This window comes from Tiliqua scincoides, chromosome 1, assembly GCF_035046505.1.
Source record: "Tiliqua scincoides isolate rTilSci1 chromosome 1, rTilSci1.hap2, whole genome shotgun sequence".
In the NCBI taxonomy this organism is placed as follows: Eukaryota; Metazoa; Chordata; class Lepidosauria; order Squamata; family Scincidae; genus Tiliqua; species Tiliqua scincoides.
Genome location: NC_089821.1, coordinates 81,511,704 through 81,531,279, shown reverse-complemented (window position 1 = coordinate 81,531,279; position 19,576 = coordinate 81,511,704). Strand labels below are relative to the sequence as shown.

At 42.7% G+C, this 19,576-nt stretch overlaps 1 protein-coding gene across 1 annotated transcript in view; it reads left to right on the top strand.

The window, feature by feature from the left end:
• The first annotated feature begins 796 nt into the window (after positions 1-796).
• SLC12A8 (solute carrier family 12 member 8) overlaps positions 797-19,576 on the top strand; it is a 76,514-nt gene continuing 57,734 nt past the window's right edge. Inside the window, exons 1-4 of the mRNA XM_066621426.1 lie at positions 797-916; positions 1,762-1,908; positions 6,403-6,594; positions 9,439-9,670. Of these exons, the coding sequence (XP_066477523.1) occupies positions 797-916; positions 1,762-1,908; positions 6,403-6,594; positions 9,439-9,670 (691 nt within the window). The remainder of the gene's footprint in view (positions 917-1,761; positions 1,909-6,402; positions 6,595-9,438; positions 9,671-19,576) is intronic.

Below are 19,576 nucleotides of genomic sequence, written 5' to 3'. Positions count from 1 at the left end.
ATTTTATTGTTACAGATGTGCAGGCAGGCTGTGCCAAGAAGGGGTGGGCTTGCTTTGCCATTGCATGTGGGGAGGGCAAGGGCCAGGGAAGCAGCTGCACAGCAGAAGAGGTGAGGAAAGGCTTCTTCCTCCCATGGGGAGGGCGGTGGTACTTCGTTTCTGAGCTGCAGTGCAGGGATCAGATGAAGTAAGAAGGCCGGGAGGATAAACCCACTGCTGTTGTGAACTCTGGGGCCCATCCTGTCCATTTTGCTCCTTAAGAGTAAGAAGGTTGTGGGCTTCATACTTCCCCCAGCCCTTCTTTACTCTTCCAAACGAATGGAGTGTTTGGGAGAGTTGTCTCTCCAGCAAGATGTTTCTTTTTCAGTTGGCCCAAATATTTATTCCCATTGCTGCCATAGTGATAACACTGCAGGGAGCTAGGGAAGCCAAACTGTACACCTGGGAGAAGCAAAATCCAGTCTAGCATTTAGATAGGCAAACAGGTCCTGTTGCATTCTTTAAAATGCAGATCGTGGTCTTTGATTCTAGCACTGTGGAAACCAGCGTCTCTGCTGTCGCATGCAATTGTGTCCCTTGGTTGTGGTATTATTTCAATTTTCACTCACAATATATAATTTATTTTGATAAAACTGTTGAACCTTCATCTCTGAATGTGACGGTAATCATTGTGTCTTTCCATTGAACCAGGTGAAGTAAAACCATGACGCTTCCTCAGTGCATATCACAGCATTGCAGGAACTCACCTGCACGTAACAGCTGACCTCAGTGTTCTGTCTCCAGTGTCTTTGGCATTATGGCAGCACCTCTCAGCTACAGTTTTAACATGAATGGCAGGCCATTTGTGCCTGGGGCCAGTACCAGCATGAGGAGTGATGGGCACGTGCAAGAGCTTTTCCATGAAGAAGCACAACAGGTATGCTGAAGAAGTTCTCTTTCCTAATAGCTACATTCTTGCTTCTGAAACTTTGCATAGCAGTTGAATATAATATGTAGGACTGTACTGTTAAATAGGGGGACGTGGTGGCTCAGTGGGTTACACCGCTGAGTCGATGAGCCGGTTGACCGCAAGGTTGGCAGTTTGAATCTGTGTGGCGGAATGAGCTCCCATTGCTTGTCCCAGCTCCTGTCAAACTAGCAGTAAAAATGTGAGTAGATAAATAGGTACCACCTCGGTGGGAAGGTAAAGCGTTCTGTGTGCTTAGGCGTTTAGTCAGGCTGGCCACATGACCACAGAAACTGTCTATGGACAACACCAGCTCTTCGACTTGGAAATGGAGATGAGCACCGCCCCTAGAGTCGGAAACTTTAGGCTTAACTAGAGTTTAAACTAGGCCGGGGGAACCTTTACCTTTTACTATTAAATTATCACCAGAAGAAGGGAGAATGGCATCTGTGGTAATAGGCATCTTCTTCTTTTGGTAAAGCGAGAATAAGGAAGAGTTGAATCTTCACTTTCCAGTTCCATTCTTGAAATTGGTGTTCTAAGAAATCTAATTGCTGAATAGGGCTTTCAGTCCTTAAAATCACTAGAAGGTCCTGGTTTGATAGGCTTCAGAAACTCCATAAAACATGTCTAATGTCACTTACTTGAGATTCTTCCTCCTCTTCTTTGGGGATAAGAACAGGACAGGTTTTGTCATCCTTAATGCAAGGCATTCTACATGCATTGCAGTGTTGACCTTTGGTGCCTCTTTGCTGTCAGTGGTATCTAGTAAGACGAACGAGCAAAAGTAACATGAGAGGTTGACTTCCTTTCAGGGTTCACAGATGCACAACAGACCCTGGTGGAAGATACAGCTTTTTGTCTGGGAACCAGTACTCTTTGGAACATGGGATGGAGTCTTTACATCTTGCATGATCAACATTTTTGGAGTAGTTCTGTTTCTGAGAACAGGGTGGCTGGTGGTAAGTATAAACTATGTTCAATCCATTTTGCAATGTGGCCTAAGCAGAAAGCAAATGTATCATAGGAGGCTTTCACATGATCAGACTAGAAACCACAATCAAGTTTGGCCCTCAGGGCAAAATATTAACATCAAAATACATTTTCTAACAGGCTTATGACCCGGTACTATTGAGGGCCTGCACCAGTGGAATGCATGTTCCACTGGCATTGGCTGCTGTAAAAGTGCTGTAAAGAGCTTTGTGGCAGCACAAGGCCCAGGCACAATGCACAAGGCCAGAGCCTTCCCACTGGTGCCAGTCAAGTGACAAAGGTGCATCACCAGAGCAGGTAAGCTCAGCGCATGGACCGGGGGAGGGGGCTGAACGGGGAAGGGGAGGAGATGTGGTGGGATGGGCAGATCAAGCCTGGGAAGGGAGCGCCATCCCACATCAAATACTGAGACCCTTCCTGAACCTGATCTGCCAGCACTGATCAATGTGCACTAGCACCAGTGTTATTGCTGGTGCAGGTCCGATTTGACCCATTGTGGCTAGGGGACAAACGTCCCCTTATCGAAGGAGACCTCCAGCAGCCAGAATTCCTTCCGGGGGATCCAGTGTAGCCCTTGCCAACACCATTGCATCAAATGTCGGAATTTAGGTTGAATTGGGCTGTTAATTGAATTGTGAATTGATCTGTTCGCTAATGTTCTACTGGTATTTTCCCATTTACTCAGAGTTTTGTCAGCAAGCTTGTTCTGCCAATCAAATTAGAAATGAAACATGTAGCGAAAGTTATGCAGAGTTTTTTGTATTGATGGCAGAAGAAATTGTTGAAAAAACTGCAATTATTTCTTTGTGCAAATTCCGCAAGGTAAAAGAATTGTCAACATTTCAGTGCTGTTGCCTGAGCTCACCTTAAGGAAAGCAAAAAAAGACCCTTTGGTTTCTTCCATCTATACAATGAAGTGCAGGTTGTTGTGCTGGAGCAGAGTGTGGCTTGCACTGATGGGGTGCAGCAGGCCTAGCAAATTGTACAAATCTGCCAGTCAGCTACAGTCCAGACCTCCAAATTTCAGCATGCCAAGTTTGACACACCAACATTGCTGTCTCCTTTGATCTCAAACATGTCTTTAGGGTGGTGCAAAGTTGTTTCTTCTTTCAACTCTGCTTAGTGGTGCATTGTGGAGGTGATGGCTGTTACCAGTGTAGCAAGCACTGCTGGGATAATTACCTGTTTTGACTGACTGTGCCTACACAGTGCCATGGGGCAGGGGGGTCAAACGTTATGCTAATGCAGCAATCCTTCCACCCTCTTTAGAGCCTTCTCCTACTGTGTTTACTTTCAAATCATTTAAACTAACTTCCAAGAAAGCTGCTTAGGATTGCAGCTTCCAGTTTCTATTTCCAGCACCATGGCTCATAAACTAACTTGTAAATTTCATTTTTTTTCAGTAATAAAAAGCCCACAAATGACTTACTTAAAATATACTTGGATTCCTGTGGCTTTGTTAGCTTTTTATATATATATATATATATATATATATATCCTGTTTTACAAATGTCAAAATAAAATAAAAGAATAGCTTGGATTATTTATGGGAAAGCCGATCAAATATAAGTGTCCAGGTGAAACATGGTTGCTATGGTTACATGTCCTCCCACACATTCCTCAAAACATTACTTAAAGAATATGGTATAGTCTAAAGTGATGGTTCTTAGTAATTTCTTCTACCAAATTAGAAAAAAAAACTCTTGTTCATTGCTTCTCACACTGCATTTCTTGAGTTTGTTACAAGTGTTGAACATAATCATATTTGTTCATGGCCCAAGCTCAAAGTTTTGAAGAGTGACCCCCCCTCCCCAATAGTTTAATTGCTTCATTGGGAATTTGCCTTCTTAAGTAAAACTCTGCTATGGCATAAAATTTCAGAGAGGGAATTTCAGGAGAGAATATGTGCACACTGTGGAGGCTAGACCTGGATAGTAGTCTGGATTTGAATTCAAAATGATCTTGAGAAAGTACTGTTAGGGTGAAAGGGAAAACACAAAAAAGAGGGAATAAAAACAAATGTGTAAGCACTATGCACATAAAGATTCAATCAGAAGCCCAGTCTAGGAGGGGATAAATGGCTTGGCAATTCGTCCATGGATGTGCAATTAGTGTACCAAATGAAATCTGAGTCTTGTGTTAATGGGGAGCATCTGGTGGTGGTAATGATAACAATACAAGAATCTCTACCAGTATTTAGGAACTGTGTACCAAATGCACTTTCAAAAAGTATGTTCCCATAAACCCTTGCCACCTATTTCTATGAATGTGTGGCTTGCACACTGGACCTCAAAAATCAGTTGCAATGAGCTTCATACACATCTGTTTCTGGGTAGGAGGAGTCAGGATGCAATAATTCAAGTCAGTCTGAAACATCTCCACTAGATGGCCATGAGCAGGTGCAATAGTGCTAGAGAATAAATACTTGCTTATTGCCACCACCTGCCAGCTCATTTCTTTAAATGAGAGGTGGATATTTGCAAGCTCTTGTAATGTTTTGGGAGATGTAATGTAGTCTCAGGTAGTAACTGTGGGGATCCTTTAGATTTTAGCAGAGAGTGCAACAAAACAACCACTGCAGAATGTCTGGTTCAGATTCTTCTCTTTTATTCCTGAATTATTGAAGTCAGACAGGATAAGTAGAGGTGTTTGAAAAGGGTGTTGTTTTACTCAGAAGTAAGCCCATTGTGTTCAGTAAGACTTGGGCTGTATTCCAATCTTACTCATTGGAAACAAACACCTCTAATGATAATATCTGTCATTGCATCCTTGGCTTATCTAACACATTTGTAGTCTGCCTTATGTTATAGGAGATCGGGGAGCACACTGCACTTGCAGTATTCCTGGGAAGTTAGCTTAGGGTGAGGGAAAAGGACTTGCTCAATGCCACCCTGTGAAGTTCACAGTGGATCTTCATCTAGGTTTGAATGTCCAAGCTCAGCACTCTATCAAATATACCACGCTGGCTCTCATTTACCCTTATAACCCTTATCCTTCAGCTACTTATAGCTTCATGTAGAGGTCCAGTATATGTTGCGTGTTTTTAACTCCCCACTTTGCTTGCCGCTGTCCTGTCCTTGTGGTCCTACAGAACGCTGCTATTAGTATATTCCTTGTCTAATCTGTCCTACAGTTGATGGCTCTCTACCTTTTATCTAGTTGCAAAATCAAATGATTATCAAATTGAGCCCATATTCAGTTGTTAAGTTGTGTCCGACTCTTTGTGACCCCATGGACCACAGCATGCCAGGCCCCCCTGTCTACCTGAGCCTAAATCTTGTATTTCTCTTCAGGGCTAGAAAGCTGTTGCTTCTTCTCCTGTTGCCTCCATGAAACATTGTTTGGTTTGATATCCTACTGGTTTCGTTGAATCAGACCAAGTAGGACTAGAGCCAGGAATCAGCATGAACACATCTGCTAGCTTAAAGCCCTTTTACGCTCTCTCCCCAAATAGCTATTTTTTTTAAAAAAGAAAGCAGTGTTATAACTTTGCATCAGTTGTTAAAATAAAAAGTGTTGTCACTTTTACATATGCTAGATATCTTGCATTTTTCAAACTGGCCAGGAAAGGTGGGTGCTATTTGGAGATACTTATGGCACAGTAATAATAACTTACCAAGTTCTTCACAAAACCACAATTAGTAAGGAAAAACAACCTAGAAGTTACCGCTGCTGCTTCACAGGAGTCTTCACAGGAAGGAACGTACCACGCCTGTGGGATAAGAGCAACACACAGAGAGAGCTTTGAAGATGGGCTGAAATGCTGCAGTTTGTTCACAATAGGGATCTCTAAAGCACAGAGGAAAAACTTAAGAGGTCACTTTTTAATTTAGCATCTGCATGCTGGTAACGCTTGAAGGCCTCCTCATGGGACTCATATACGTGGAAACAGTAATGCAGGATCTTCTGCCTTCCACATCCTGCTCTCCAAAGAGAGCAGATTGCAAATCCCCATTGTAGGGCAGTCCTGCAAGTTCCCTTTTACAGGGACATGTTTGAGAAAGGTGCAAATACAGTACTGCCAAGTCACTTCCAAAGTTGGTGGTACCTTGTGTCTTTCTGAGTCAGTCGGGCATAACCAATACTCCTATATTATTGTGAGACTGATTTGTGGGAGAATTCAAGGCTTCCTAGTTGTGCCACATGTAATGCTCTCTCTAAGGAGGCTCACCTCATTATTAATCACTAATGATGGATTAATCACTAAATTAGTCTTTATTGTTATTAGTCACCAGTGTCTCTTGGTGCCATGCAATCACCTTTTTGTTCTCCCAGGACTTTTAACTTGATTTGCTTTTTTGCTGCTGTTTTTATGTAATTATCCTAATTGTTTTTATGATGTATTTAGTGTTTTATAACTTTTTATGTGATATTTAAATTTGTTACGTAACCAGTGTGGTTACTTAATATGCACTAATGCTCCCCATGATACATTAATTTTTTCTCCCTCCCCCCCATTTCAGGGAAATACCGGAATTATAATGGGCATGTTTTTAGTGTCCTTTGTCATTTTGGTAGCCTTAGTAACGGTCTTGTCTGGCATTGGGGTTTGTGAGCGGTGCAGCATCGGAAGCGGAGGAGTCTATTCAATGATTTCTACTGTCCTCGGAGGTCAAGTTGGAGGAACTGTTGGCTTCCTCTATATTTTTGGTCAGGTAGGAATGCTTTTGGAAAAATACTTTATTTTTTAATATATATTTTCATTTTTTTAAATAAAATGTTATAGTTACTTTTTTGTTTTTGCCCTGGGCAATATAAAAGCTTTCAGCTTTGGTTGAGTGTTTTAAAATCTTCTTTAGAATCACCATAGAAGGTGTAAAATGATGGAAACTCTAACTCACTTTCTAAAATTTTAATTTGCCTATCCAGTGATTTATACCCTGCCTTTCAGCTGTTAAATAGTTTACAATGGAACAAGTCTTTTGAGTATTGGCTGGAATGAAGCTCCCAGCAGTGTTCACTAGGACTGACATAAGGACATAAGAACAGCCCCACTGGATCAGGCCATAGGCCCATCTAGTCCAGCTTCCTGTATCTCACAGCAGCCCACCAAATGCCCCAGGGAGCACACCAGATAACAAGAGACCTGCATCCTGGTGCCCTCCCTTGCATCTGGCCTTCTGACATAGCCCATTTCTAAAATCAGGAGGTTGCACATACGCATCATGGTTTGTATCCCGTAATGGATTTTTCCTCCAGAAACTTGTCTAATCCCCTTTTAAAGGCATCCAGGCCAGATGCTGTCACCACATCCTGCGGCAAGGAGTTCCACAGACCGACCACATGCTGAGTAAAGAAATATGTTCTTTTGTCTGTCCTAACTCTCCCAACACTCAATTTTAGTGGATGTCCCCTGGTTCTGGTGTTATGTGAGCGTGTCAAGAGCATCTGTCTATCCACTTTATCCTTCCCATGCATAATTTTGTATGTCTCAATTATGTCCCCCCTCAGGCGTCTCTTTTCTAGGCTGAAGAGGCCCAAACGCCATAGCCTTTCCTCATAAGGAAGGTGCCCCAGCCCCGTAATCATCTTAGTCGCTCTCTTTTGCACCTTTTCCATTTCCACTATGTCCTTTTTGAGATGTGGCGACCAGAACTGGACACAGTACTCCAGGTGTGGCCTTACCATCAGTTTGTACAACGGCATTATAATATTAGCCGTTTTGTTCTCAATACCTTTTCTAATGATCCCAAGCATCCCAAGCATGATCCCAAGCTGACCAATGCTGGCAGTGTGAAACATGCATCCAACTTATTCATGTGGATTGTTATTCTATGTTCATAAATCATTTTGATAACTAACCTTTGTCTTCTTGAGTAAAAATCTGTAAGCCTAGGTGCCAAAATAGAATCTGTGGCATTTCTAAGATCTCAGCACCAGGCCCCAGATGTGGTCACCTATAGCACAGTCTTTTGTCTACTCAAAACTGTCATTGAATTTAATGGAACTCAATCTCAAGAAAGTGTGTATAGGATTGCAGTCTTGCAGACCAGTCCTAAGCTTCCTGGCTCCCAGAGGAACTGGGTGCCAAAATGGCTACCACTGTATCCTGAGAGTGTGAGAAAGCTGCCAGAGGTCTTCTTAGAGAAAGGGACTTTTGTCCCCTTCTCCTAAGGAAAGGCCCAGGCCCTGCAATGGGGCTTCTCAAATCTCCACCAGCTATTTTGCTGGTACAGACTTCAGAAGCTCTGAGTTGGTTTTTGTAACCTGACATGGAGGATAGGATTCGGCCTGGGCTGGTCACTCTCATCTACCACCCGCATTGGTCACTCCCCCATCCCACTCTCCCCCCACCCTGAAAAACCACACTGCCGCCTGGTGGTGTTACTTTCCCTGGTGGCTACATGTTGTCTTCTTGCCAGCGCTGATGCCCAGCTCCTACTCCAAGGATACTGGAAACATGCTTTATGGCATGTTTACACTACCTAGTGCCAATGCTGGAGCTCGGCATAAGGGCTATAGGCTAGCAAGTGCTATAAGCTACTGCTTGTGTTAGCCCAGCGCTGGTTGGTGCTGGGTGGGCGCCCAGCCTCCGCCGCTTGGTGGTCTCATGGACCCCTGAGCCATGGCACTGTAAGCTGGGGTGGGGAGCGGGCAGGGAGGAGGGGTTCCAGGGAGGGGGGAGGCTGGCGGGGGGCAGAGAGGGGGCGGGGGGAGGTGTGACAGGGAGGCAGGGGCGAGGAGGGAGGAGGGCGAGAGGCGTGCTGGGGGGAGGGAACGGGGAGCGAGGAAGGTGGGTCTGTGGAGCTCTGCTCCACCGGATCCAAGGCGTTCATGTGGGGCTTGGCGCCTTACACGTACACCTTTATTTTACTGCCGACCTCTTGGTTGGCGGTAAAGTGAGTAGCCCCATTGTGGGGATGCTTCCCTTACCCGGGAGAAGGGGACGAAAGTTCCCTTCTCCTGAGGTGCCGCCTGTGGTAGCCTGAGGTGCGCAGGATCCGGTGGCAGCCATTCTCTGTGCCACCAGGGCTGGGCGCCCCGGGCAGCTCAGGATTGGGCTGTGAAATGGCATCGCTGCTTCCAAAACATTTAAGATTGTATTATTTTTTTCAGTACTGACACTCTGACTTTGTATCTTTTTTCCCCAGAGACATTCACTAGCCTAAATCTGTCTACACTTTCTGAAAATTAGTGAGCACGTTTTTATTCTAATAAGCATTTGGACAGTGAGGCAGATGTTTGTTTTATTTTTTGAATTGGGCTGTATTTTATCAGCTGTTGTGAATACTGTTATTTTATTGCATTGAATTATTACAGTTGTTATAGCTGTTCTGTAGTTATTAATTATGGCTTTCATTTGATAACCATCCTCAAAGCACCATGAGTGTGCCCCCACTTACTTACTTATTTATTTATTTATTTGCTGGCCACATATTGAGATACAAGTATTAAAAAAACTAAATTCTTAACCCATTTTATGAGATCTTCATCATCCTCCAAATTCAGATTGCTTTGGACATTATTTAGCAATTTAACTGAAGTAGAACTCCTTTCAGTGTGTTGCAGGTGCTATGTATGTTACTGGATTTGCAGAATCCATCTCTGATGTCCTGAACTTCAGCAACATTTGGGCAGTAAGAGGCATCTCGTTTGCTGTCCTGCTGGGTTTGCTTGGAATTAATCTTGCTGGTGTGAAATGGATAATCCGTCTCCAGCTGCTGCTGCTCTTTCTCCTGGCTGTTTCTACCCTGGATTTTGTTATTGGATCTTTCACACATTTAGATCCAGGTAAAAAAAGATATTAATGCTTCAGATCAGTAATCACTACTGAGTTTTATATGGGTAAAATATTTCCCTGTCTTACTTGTTGCTTAACCGCTCATAAGAGTACTATGTATGCTGCATACATTAAGCTGCAGCAGTACTGATCAAATACAAAACAAGGTCATGATGAAATGCAACGTATTAGTTACAGGCTCAGATCAGGGTGGTTTTAAAGCATCTTTTAATATATTTTGCTTTCTTGTTGACCACTGCTCTCAGTGAAACACATGTACCACTGACAGCAATGGCCTTATGGCAATTATAAAAGGTGCTCCAGCAAGCAGACACATGCTCATAAGAACATAAGAACAGCCCCACTGGATCAGGGCATAGGCCCATCTAGTCCAGCTTCCTGTATCTTACAGCGGCCCACCAAATGCCCCAGGGAGCACACCAGATAACAAGAGACCTCATCCTGGTGCCCTCCCCTACATCTGGCATTCTGACTTAACCCATTTCTAAAATCAGGAGGTTGCGCATACACATCATGGCTTGTACCCCATAATGGATTTTTCCTCCAGAAACTCGTCCAATCCCCTTTTAAAGGCGTCTAGGCTGCTCACATGTATGCAGTTCCCTGCAGATCCATCCACTAACTCCCACAGAGTCCCACAGAGTCAGTGGCCTCAGAACTGAAAGTGAGTCTGTCTTGGAGAAAAGCACTTTGGAGGCAAGTGCCAAAAGTGTTGAGGGAAGGATGGCAAAGCACCATCATGTGTAGTTTGGACCTGAACTCTTTCCTCCTGCCTGGATTTTAAGTATGCTGTTTAAAAAATAATAACCTTTCCTTTTAAGGCTCATTAATATTTAAGGCTCCTCACTTCACTGCTGCTGTATTTTTGATTGGGAATAAATACCCCTGCTGTCCTACTTGTTTTGCATATCCAGACATTTACTGTAGTGTCTGTCCCTTGTGCCATTTTTGCTCTTCCTTTTGTCAGTCACAAAACTTTCAACTTACCCTGAAGGTGGCTTTTTTGCCATCTGTTTTTGTTAGAGCCTTTTAAAACGTGTAGTTCAGCAACTGCCTTTGGGACCAGATTTAATGCTAGCATTATAGTTTAAATGGCTCAAGCGGTTGCTTCTGGTATATTCTATTAAGGGCAAGCTAGTAACCCTCTTTATGCAACTGGGGGTTTTCTTTACCTTCAGATACGCTGTTTCAAGCAAATTGGTGTGAGACGACGCTTACCATTACTATCAAAGTAGGGTGTGAAGAAAAATGTGGTACAAATATAAACATGGGAGCAGTGGTGTAGCTACGGGGGGGCGGCTCCTGCACATTGGCATCACCACTCAGAATGGCTCGGACATCAAGGGGCTGCTTACAGGGTGTGTTGCAGTGTCTGCAGTACCTACTGTGGCGCCCTGCGTAGCTATGCCGCTGCATAGGAGGCTTTAATAATAATAATAATAATATACAGTATTTATATACCGCCTTTCTTGGTCTTTATTCAAGACTTTATTCAAGGCGGTTTACACAAGCAGGCTTATTAAATCCCCAAAGGGATTTTTACAATTTGAAAGAAGGTTCTCTCTTTCAAGAACCACCACATTCAAGATGTTACACTCCGATCTGGTTTCACATTCTGGCCTCCATCCTCCCACGCTCCGAGCAGATGGAACAGCTCAGCTGCAGCTTGCCAGCTGCTTCAAGGTCGCACGGTGCCGGTGGCCTCGAACTGGCGACCTTGTGGATGTTAATCTTCAGGCAAATGGAGGCTCTACCCTCTAGACCAGACCTCCTGCCCTTTAGTTTGATTTTAATGGCATGTTACATTTAAGTACGTAAAATTACATGTAATTACTCAAGAAAACAGAAGGTGTCACTTTATCTTCAGTTTTTGTTACGCCAGTCTTCTACCAGAGGTGATACTTTTTTTTTTTTGCATTGTCTTTATGTGGAAAGTCTACCTAAAGTAAAAATGTAACAGCTAGAACAGGAAGATGAATTACCTTGCAAATACTATACTTCAGCTTGTCCGAAAAAGATTTCACAGAAATGTCTCATGTATCAAATGAAGTTGAAATGACATAATAAATGTTCGGATTATCCTCTCCCAATCTTCTTCATACCACTGGTGTTCCTGGAGGGGGGAGCAAAACACTTAAGTTTCTTCAGATGTCTAGCTGCTGGTGTAAAGTGGCCCCTCCTCCTTGCCTTCAGTCATGGCTGCAAAATCAAAAGCTTTTGCAGCCACAGCTAGCTCTATAGGTGAGGAGGATGGGCTGCTTTACATGAGCAGTCAGGCACCTGAAGAAACTTAGGCGGCAATCCTAACCACACTTCCTGAGAGTAAGCCCCATTGAAGAAAATAGGACTTACTTCTGAGTAGACCTGGTTAGGATTGTGCCCAGGTAAGTGTTTTGCTCCCCCCTCCAGGAACACCAGTTCTCCATACATGCAGTAAAGGAGTGAGACTGTGTTCTCCCACCTTGATTCCTAGGCCCATCTGTCCCAGACATCCAGATGCCCATAAAACGCAATGTGTGTAATCTCAAATCATGCAATCAATTCCTGGATTCTAATATGTGGGATATCAGTTGCATTGTTCATCTGATTTTTATGCATATATCTGTATATCCTGGTATTCCTGAAGGTGGGACATGTGTTTTCAATGGGCAGTGCATGAAAGCACAATCTTGTTCTCATACCACATGTAGGAAGAAGATTTGGAAGATTATGGCCCAGTCTAAGCCTTTCTGGCAGTTATGACTAGTATGTTTATGCAGCGTGGAGTCACTGCAAACTTTCAAGTAACAATTGGAAGACACAAAAGAGGTGTCTGTGATATACCTTCCCCGGGACTTCATGGACTAAATTTCCTTATGGGAAAGTGAGGAGATGTTCTCCTTAGGATGTAAAGTGTAGGCAGCATAAAAATAAGCTGTCTAAATCTGAAACACAGGTGCAGCCTATTTATCCACAGATTTTTTTATCTGCTGATTTGTCTCAACGCGAATGGGGTGGGGGAACCTAAAGTCACACACACCTTTGCTTCCTTTGCCTTGCGCTGACGTCTCGCTCCATTTCCAGGCAGCCCAAAACACTGCAAAAAGGCTCTGCCTTGAGCAGGCAGGGAAATAGCCCTGGAGCCCTGGAAGAGGTTCCCCTTGCAAAGGAACAGTAACACTCCTGGAGCCCCTGAGCCAGCAAAGAGGCTGAAGATGGGAAGGGGGGGGCTGAAAATCTTTGTAGCCAGAACACATGCAGCAAGGTGGAGCTCTCTCTCTCACTCACTCTCACTCACACAGGGGCAGGTGTGGTAGCAACAGAGGGGATTGCTTTAAAAAACCTAGGGAGTGTTTGCCAAATTCCCCCCCTTGAAATGGTGCAGGCAATCACCAACACAAGCAACCCCCCCCCCCATGGTGCAGGCTATCACAGACACAAGCAAACTTCCCTCCAAGCAAAGCATGAGATTTAGCCTACAATCCTCTCCACACTTTCCTGGGAGTAAGCCCCATTGACTACAATGGGGCTTCTGAGTAGAAACGCATAGGGCTGGACTCTTAAAAGATCAGCATCCCAACTGTGAAAGAAGCCGGGCAGCTGGCAATGGGAGGGCTGAGTATGAGGGGAGGGGATTGATAACAGCTACCTTAGTTTCCTTCCATCCGGAAGTGTCAGGCTGCAGTATATTTGCGTAACTATATGGAATTTAGCACAATGTGTTTTTTGTTAATTGCACCAAGTCACGGAACCTGTACTTGCCTTTTGTTGTATGGGTATAAACTTACAGATTGCTTCTCTTCTAATGAACCTTTATGGAAACTGGCAACTTTTGCTGTGGCTGCCAAAAGAAATCTTAGGCAAGATGGTAGTAGTTTCCATTCCCATATCTTTGAATTTTTTTCCTATCCTGCTATTTTGGTACCCTGATTTTGTTTACTATCGATATGATGCAAAGCTCTCCATTTTTAAGTTGCTTTGTGTATGTCTATGGAAGTTGAATCTCTTTGAATCTTAGTGGTTTTCATCTTTTCCTTTTTAGTGTATGTGTACAACGCGTGCATACGTTGATTATATGTTTATGGATTGAAAAATAAATCATTTAGCTCTGTGAAAACTTGTAAGAAATCTAAATATTAATCATTATTTTACATTCTGTTCTCAGGTCAAGTCCAAAGTATTTCACATACATTAGTTCACCAATCCTTAGAAAAACCTTGTAAGATATGCCAGTATTTAGTATGTTGCAGGAGGGGGTCTGGACAGGGGTGGCATCAGAGGCTGGGCGCTATCTGAGGACCCATGCCTATCACAAGATTCACCTGCCTTGGACCACCCATGAACTCTAGTACCATTGGAAGCATTATCAAGGAGACAAGTGGGGCATCCAGTGCAGGGATTTGCTCCAGGGCCCCATAACTTGGCAGCAACACTCGGCCTGGGCTGAGTAATACTTAAAAGCACTTGGTGAATTTATGACCCAGGTGAGATTTGACCAGGAAGTTTCCTGTTTCAAGCTCTGCCTAACGTGCTGACTCTGTAACATTCCGCAGAATTCTCTCCCCCAACCCCATGCACACACTCACCATTTCAGCAAAGAAAGCAACTAAAGGCTTTAAGTTTATTTTTAAATAAGAATGATAGTTTGTTGTTTATGAGTGAAAGATGGAAGAATTAGCACTTATTAATCATTTTAAGTAGAAACATCAAATATCTGACTGGATTTTATTTTCAGAACTGTAGCATCTCAGTTTGTAATTCACATTTATGTGTGAAGTCCTGCATTACCATAGATGCCCTCTGAGTGGTATCTTAGCACTGATTATAGGGCATTCAAAAGTGTCCCGCATGGGTCCTGCAAAGTGGTAGGATTTTTAAGAAGATGAATTTGTTTGTATATGTGAAAGGGTGACATTGTTTTTCCTCAATGTCTCATGAATTTCAAAGGCACTACAAAATAAGGGTAATATGTATTTTTTTAATGTTTAAGAACAGCAGCAGTCACTGCAGCTGTGCAAGAAACATTTTTGTGTATGGCACACATTTTGAATAGTTGCTATCCTGCTAGAAGGCTCTTTGTGCACTGCCTTGCAATGCCCTATATATGATGATATCAGAGCCAAATACTTAAACCTAATTTTAATAGACAGGAAGGAATATCCTGATGATGTTAAACACAGTATTTGTTGAATGATGTTTCCAGCAATGTAACTGAGAGGGTGGTGGTTTATTTACAGCAAATGGTGGTAAAAAGAATTAAGAGATAACACCTAACTGACAGTATATCTTTATGAGGTAAATACCCTGAACCTCCTCGATCATCATGTAGCCTTTGTATTAATATTAATTATCTTAGGTCTGCATCTGCTGTTGTTGTATCTGTATTACATGCCAATGAGTTTGAGTTTGTGTACTTCCTTAAAAAATATATATACTGTATATACATTTGACTTTAACCCTTGGTTAGTCATTCGTCACTGCCATCCTCTAAGCAAGTCTGTCTTGGTATGCAAAAAATTTTCAGGAGCTTTGAAACAGTTCATAATGCTGTTGTAGAACTGGGAGTCTGCTACAGTGATGGAATCATTTAAATAATCAATGTGCAGATGCAAAAAAGGGTATGATACAGAACTTTTAGAATATGGGTGTGTTTTTATCCTAAAGTAGCCAGTTACTTGTTATGTTACAACTAGGAAATTTATTTTGCTGCATTTCAGTTTCCCCACTTGAAAAAGGTGCAGACTATTTATGACAGCCTCCATAGGAAATAAATAAAATAATGAGTAACTTGAGCATTTATTGTACTCCTCTTTGGAGATACAAAGCCGTCTCTCTTCACACCAGCATGGTATCTTTTCCAGTGGCTGTTACTGGTGTCTCTTCTGTGTTTTTTTTAAAGATTGTAACCCCTTAGGGGACAGGGAACCATTTATTGATTTATTTTACTATGTATACTGCTTTGTGAACTACTACTGCTTAAAACCGGCATATACCGCAGACACTTGCCTATAAGTCGACCCCACAGATAAGTCGAGGGCAAGTTTTGATCCAACAATCATGGAATTTTCTATGACCCTTGGATAAGTTGGGGGTTAAACTTAGGGGGGTGTCTGACTATAGTTTTGTCTGATTTTACCCGAGGCCAGATCCTGAAAAATAACCTACCACTAATTGTTACCTAAGAACTGTAGTCTCTAATTTATTAAAAACACAGTAAAAGATCATAAGTTTCATTTTTATTCTTTTTTAAATTCTGGTCTTCACCACCTTTTTGTAAACACTATCAGTGTAAGTGCACTGTAAACAACATACCAGTGGTTCCCAACCTGGTATTCACGTACTCCCAGGGACACTCAACAGGACCTTTAGGCATACTTGAAAAAGAATGGAATAATGGCAGAAAAAGGCAGGCCGTGCTCCAGAATGCATGGCCTGGAAGGGAGGTAGCTAGTTGGCTATGAAAGCCCCACCAATAGCTAGTTTTTGGCCATCAATTCATGTATGAACCAGTGATTGAAAACCAGCACAGTAAAAAAGCTGAAACATAATATGGAAAGTGATCAATCAGCCAGAATTTCTCAGCACACTTCTGGTGCAAAACAGTGCAAAGGCAGAGTCTTCTGTTCTTCAAACAGATGAAAAGAGAAAATATGTGATGAATACATGAAGTCTGGGCTTTCATATGGAGGAGAGCTTGTCTTACTAATTGCAAACATTTTGCTAATATGAAGGGTACAATTTATGGAAATGGGCTGCCAAGGGATATGCCAGTGAAAAAGGTTGAACCATGAATCAAATCCACCTTTAAGGTGTCTGGTGTGTTAAGCCAGAAGCTCTACATACAACATACAACCCATAACACATAACTGGGAGTGTGCAATTCAATTCACAGCAGAGAGATGCGGCTGCATATATTTGCAGTCCTTTTTACTCAGAAGTAGACCCACTGCTTTCCATGGGTGTTATTCTTAAGTAACAGTGCACTGAATTGTAGCCTGGGACGGTGGGTCTCATCCTGGTGTTTCCAAAAACAGACCTGCTTTGCAAGCATTTGCCAAGCAGAACCAGAACCAGGCTGCAGCAGAAGGAAGGAGAACTTAGGCTGAAATGTCCCAGTTGCCGTAGAAGGATCTCTGCCCTGCCTGCCTGCTGCCTACCTGCCGCTTGAGAAAGTTGGTGCCTGCTTGCCTGCCGCTTGAGAAAGGAAACTGTTCAGAGTTGAAAGGCTCTGCCCTCTGATTGACCCGGAGATCAGGCCAAGTGAGAATTGGAGCTTGATTACTGGGCAAAAATTTCACGTACTATACATATCTACGGTTAATATTCTTAAAAATAATAAGCAATTTGTAGTCATGTTTACTAATGCAATCCTTTTAAAAGACCTTCACTAAATTCTCAGGCTGTTACTGAAACAAATTTTTGTTTCAGTAAACAAATTCTAAATTCTAAAGCCTAAATTCTCAGGCTGCAATCCCATATACACTTAACATGGGAGTAACTTTCACTGCACTCTGGTGCTTTCTTCTGAGTAGGCATGCATAGAATTGCATTGTAAGGACATCTTTGTATAAACTATGGGCATTAGCTAGAGTGTCATTAGTTACTATCATGTCCACCTTGTGTTGCTAGGTTTTATTCTTTTGAACGTACAGGAATAAAGCCTTCAGACTTGTGTACATCCTCCTTGTAGATCTCAAATGAAATCCACTACGTGATTATGCTTGGGTGGAGTTTCCTAGCTGTACACTCCCATTTCCCCAACCAACCATACATAAATATTATCCCAGTGTTCTCTCACTTCCTTCCTTTGGTTGCTTTTAATTTTAGAATGTTAAAGCAGAGACATACTTTACACTAAAAGGGTTTTCTCTGATGAGCTTTCTATGTCCTTGTACTATGGTATAATATGTTGTTCTGTAAGAGAGTCTGTCAAATTTTTAAGTCCCTAAATGCTGGAATTGAGGAGCTCTGGCTGATTATTTTGGTAGGGCTATTGGAATAGCTGCATTTCTCCACTATCTATTGTACCTTTGTCCTATTCCACACCCACCCCATTCTTTGGAATTGTGGCTGGAGAAGGGTGGGAAACAGACTCAAAGTCATGCTCTCCTTCCCTTCATCCCCTCATTGTGAGAAGCAAACAACCATACTGGGAGATCTCTCAGACCCTGTGAGATTAAACTTGCAGATTTGCTCTCCAAGGTTAGGGAGGTTTTGAATTTGAGATTTCCAAATTTATTCATTCACTCCACCCTTTAGGGGTAGGGAAGAAATACAGAGCTTCTTATCTTTCCTTGTGTACAGTCCTGGTGGAAAAGTACCATCTGAGCAGGGCAGGGCTGGACCATCTGTGCAGCCGCTAGAAGGGTCTGCATCAGTGGCAGATTTCAAGGGGTCGGAGGGGTTGGCAGATTTGGTGTGCCTTTCACCCCGAGTATGCCACTGCTGTTGCCTCCCTCCAGCTGCTGCTGCTACCCTCTCCCAATCTAACACTGAAGTGAGAATTTATTTATTTATTTATTTATTTATTTATTTATTTATTTATTGGATTTGTATTCCGCCTTTCTCCCCGAAGGGCACCCAAGGCGGCTAACAATCAGGTTAAAAAATACAAATACACATTAAAAATACAAAACATTTAAAAACAATTTTTTGCACTCACTTTGCACTCACTCAAATAAAAGCAAATAATTCCTGTATGTACCACACTACTTGTGTGTTGCCTTGAAACCTGGACGGATGGGGCTTCTGGTTCCAGAAGTTCCACACTACCAGGTTTGAAGGCAGCTCATGAGGAGCACTGCAAGGGTTTTGGTGTGTGTGTGTGTTTTTAGCACAGGGGTGATACACCCAAGCTGGCATTAGGTGGTATTTCAGGTTGTTCTGCCCTTGGAACGGGGTAGCCAGATAGGTTTCGGGGAACAGCTAGGTGATTGCTATTATTTAAACAAATTTGTTTATGATTTTCATAATAGCCACAATAGTCTGAAGAGAACAGCAGAGATCTGATAAATGTCACACACCTATGGAGTTTTGTCCATGATTTTACCGCAAAATCTGCTGGTTTTGCAGAAAAGGCAGCTGATTCCTGATCATGATTTAGGCAGCCTTGTGATGAAGCAATGCTAATTTTGTGCTTCAAGTCCTAGATTCTTTAAATGGTAGATATAGCCTACAAGAAGAAAAACAAATGCAGATAACTGTTTTTAGAATATATCATTTGCACATACTGTATATGTAGGACTCCCAACTTCGCAGTGTTCAGTCAGCTGTTTGAAAGTTATGGCTGAGATACCTGTATAAGGTGGAAAAACTTCAGAAAACAATAATCATGATTTAGTTTAAGCCTGGGCTCTTTACCATGCTAGGCACAAATGAGGTAGTGCATTTTTGTGAGATTAACAGCAGAGGACAGGACTCCTGTACCTAGAAGGGTAATTTTGATTGGAGAAATGTTTTTCCTGCACCTTGATATAAGCTGCACTGGCCAAAATCTTCTTTCTGATACAATTTGCCCCAGCTATACTTGCAAGAACGGTTTCCTGTTGAGAGACAAAAGTTGAGAGACCCACCTGTTGCAACCAGTCCCAAAGGAGTAACCTGTCCCAAAGGAGTAGAAACACCACCATACTTTGCCATTTAGTCAAGACCATAGACAGGGAAAGTCAGGTGAACCCACTGAAAGTAGGCCAGAGTTCTTGCAAGGGAGAGACAGATAATAGCAACATACCTAAAGAGGAGGATGGAATGTCAGGTTTCCTCCTCTTATGGTGTGCAAGATGAAAACTTGGGAGGAGTTGTAGTAATTCATATTCACACTTAGGCAAACTGTGGATGAAAGGGCTACAATTCCCTTAGGGTCATAACGGTTAACTGTCTGGCATCTCTGATTAGCATGTAAGCACATTCCCAGAAGT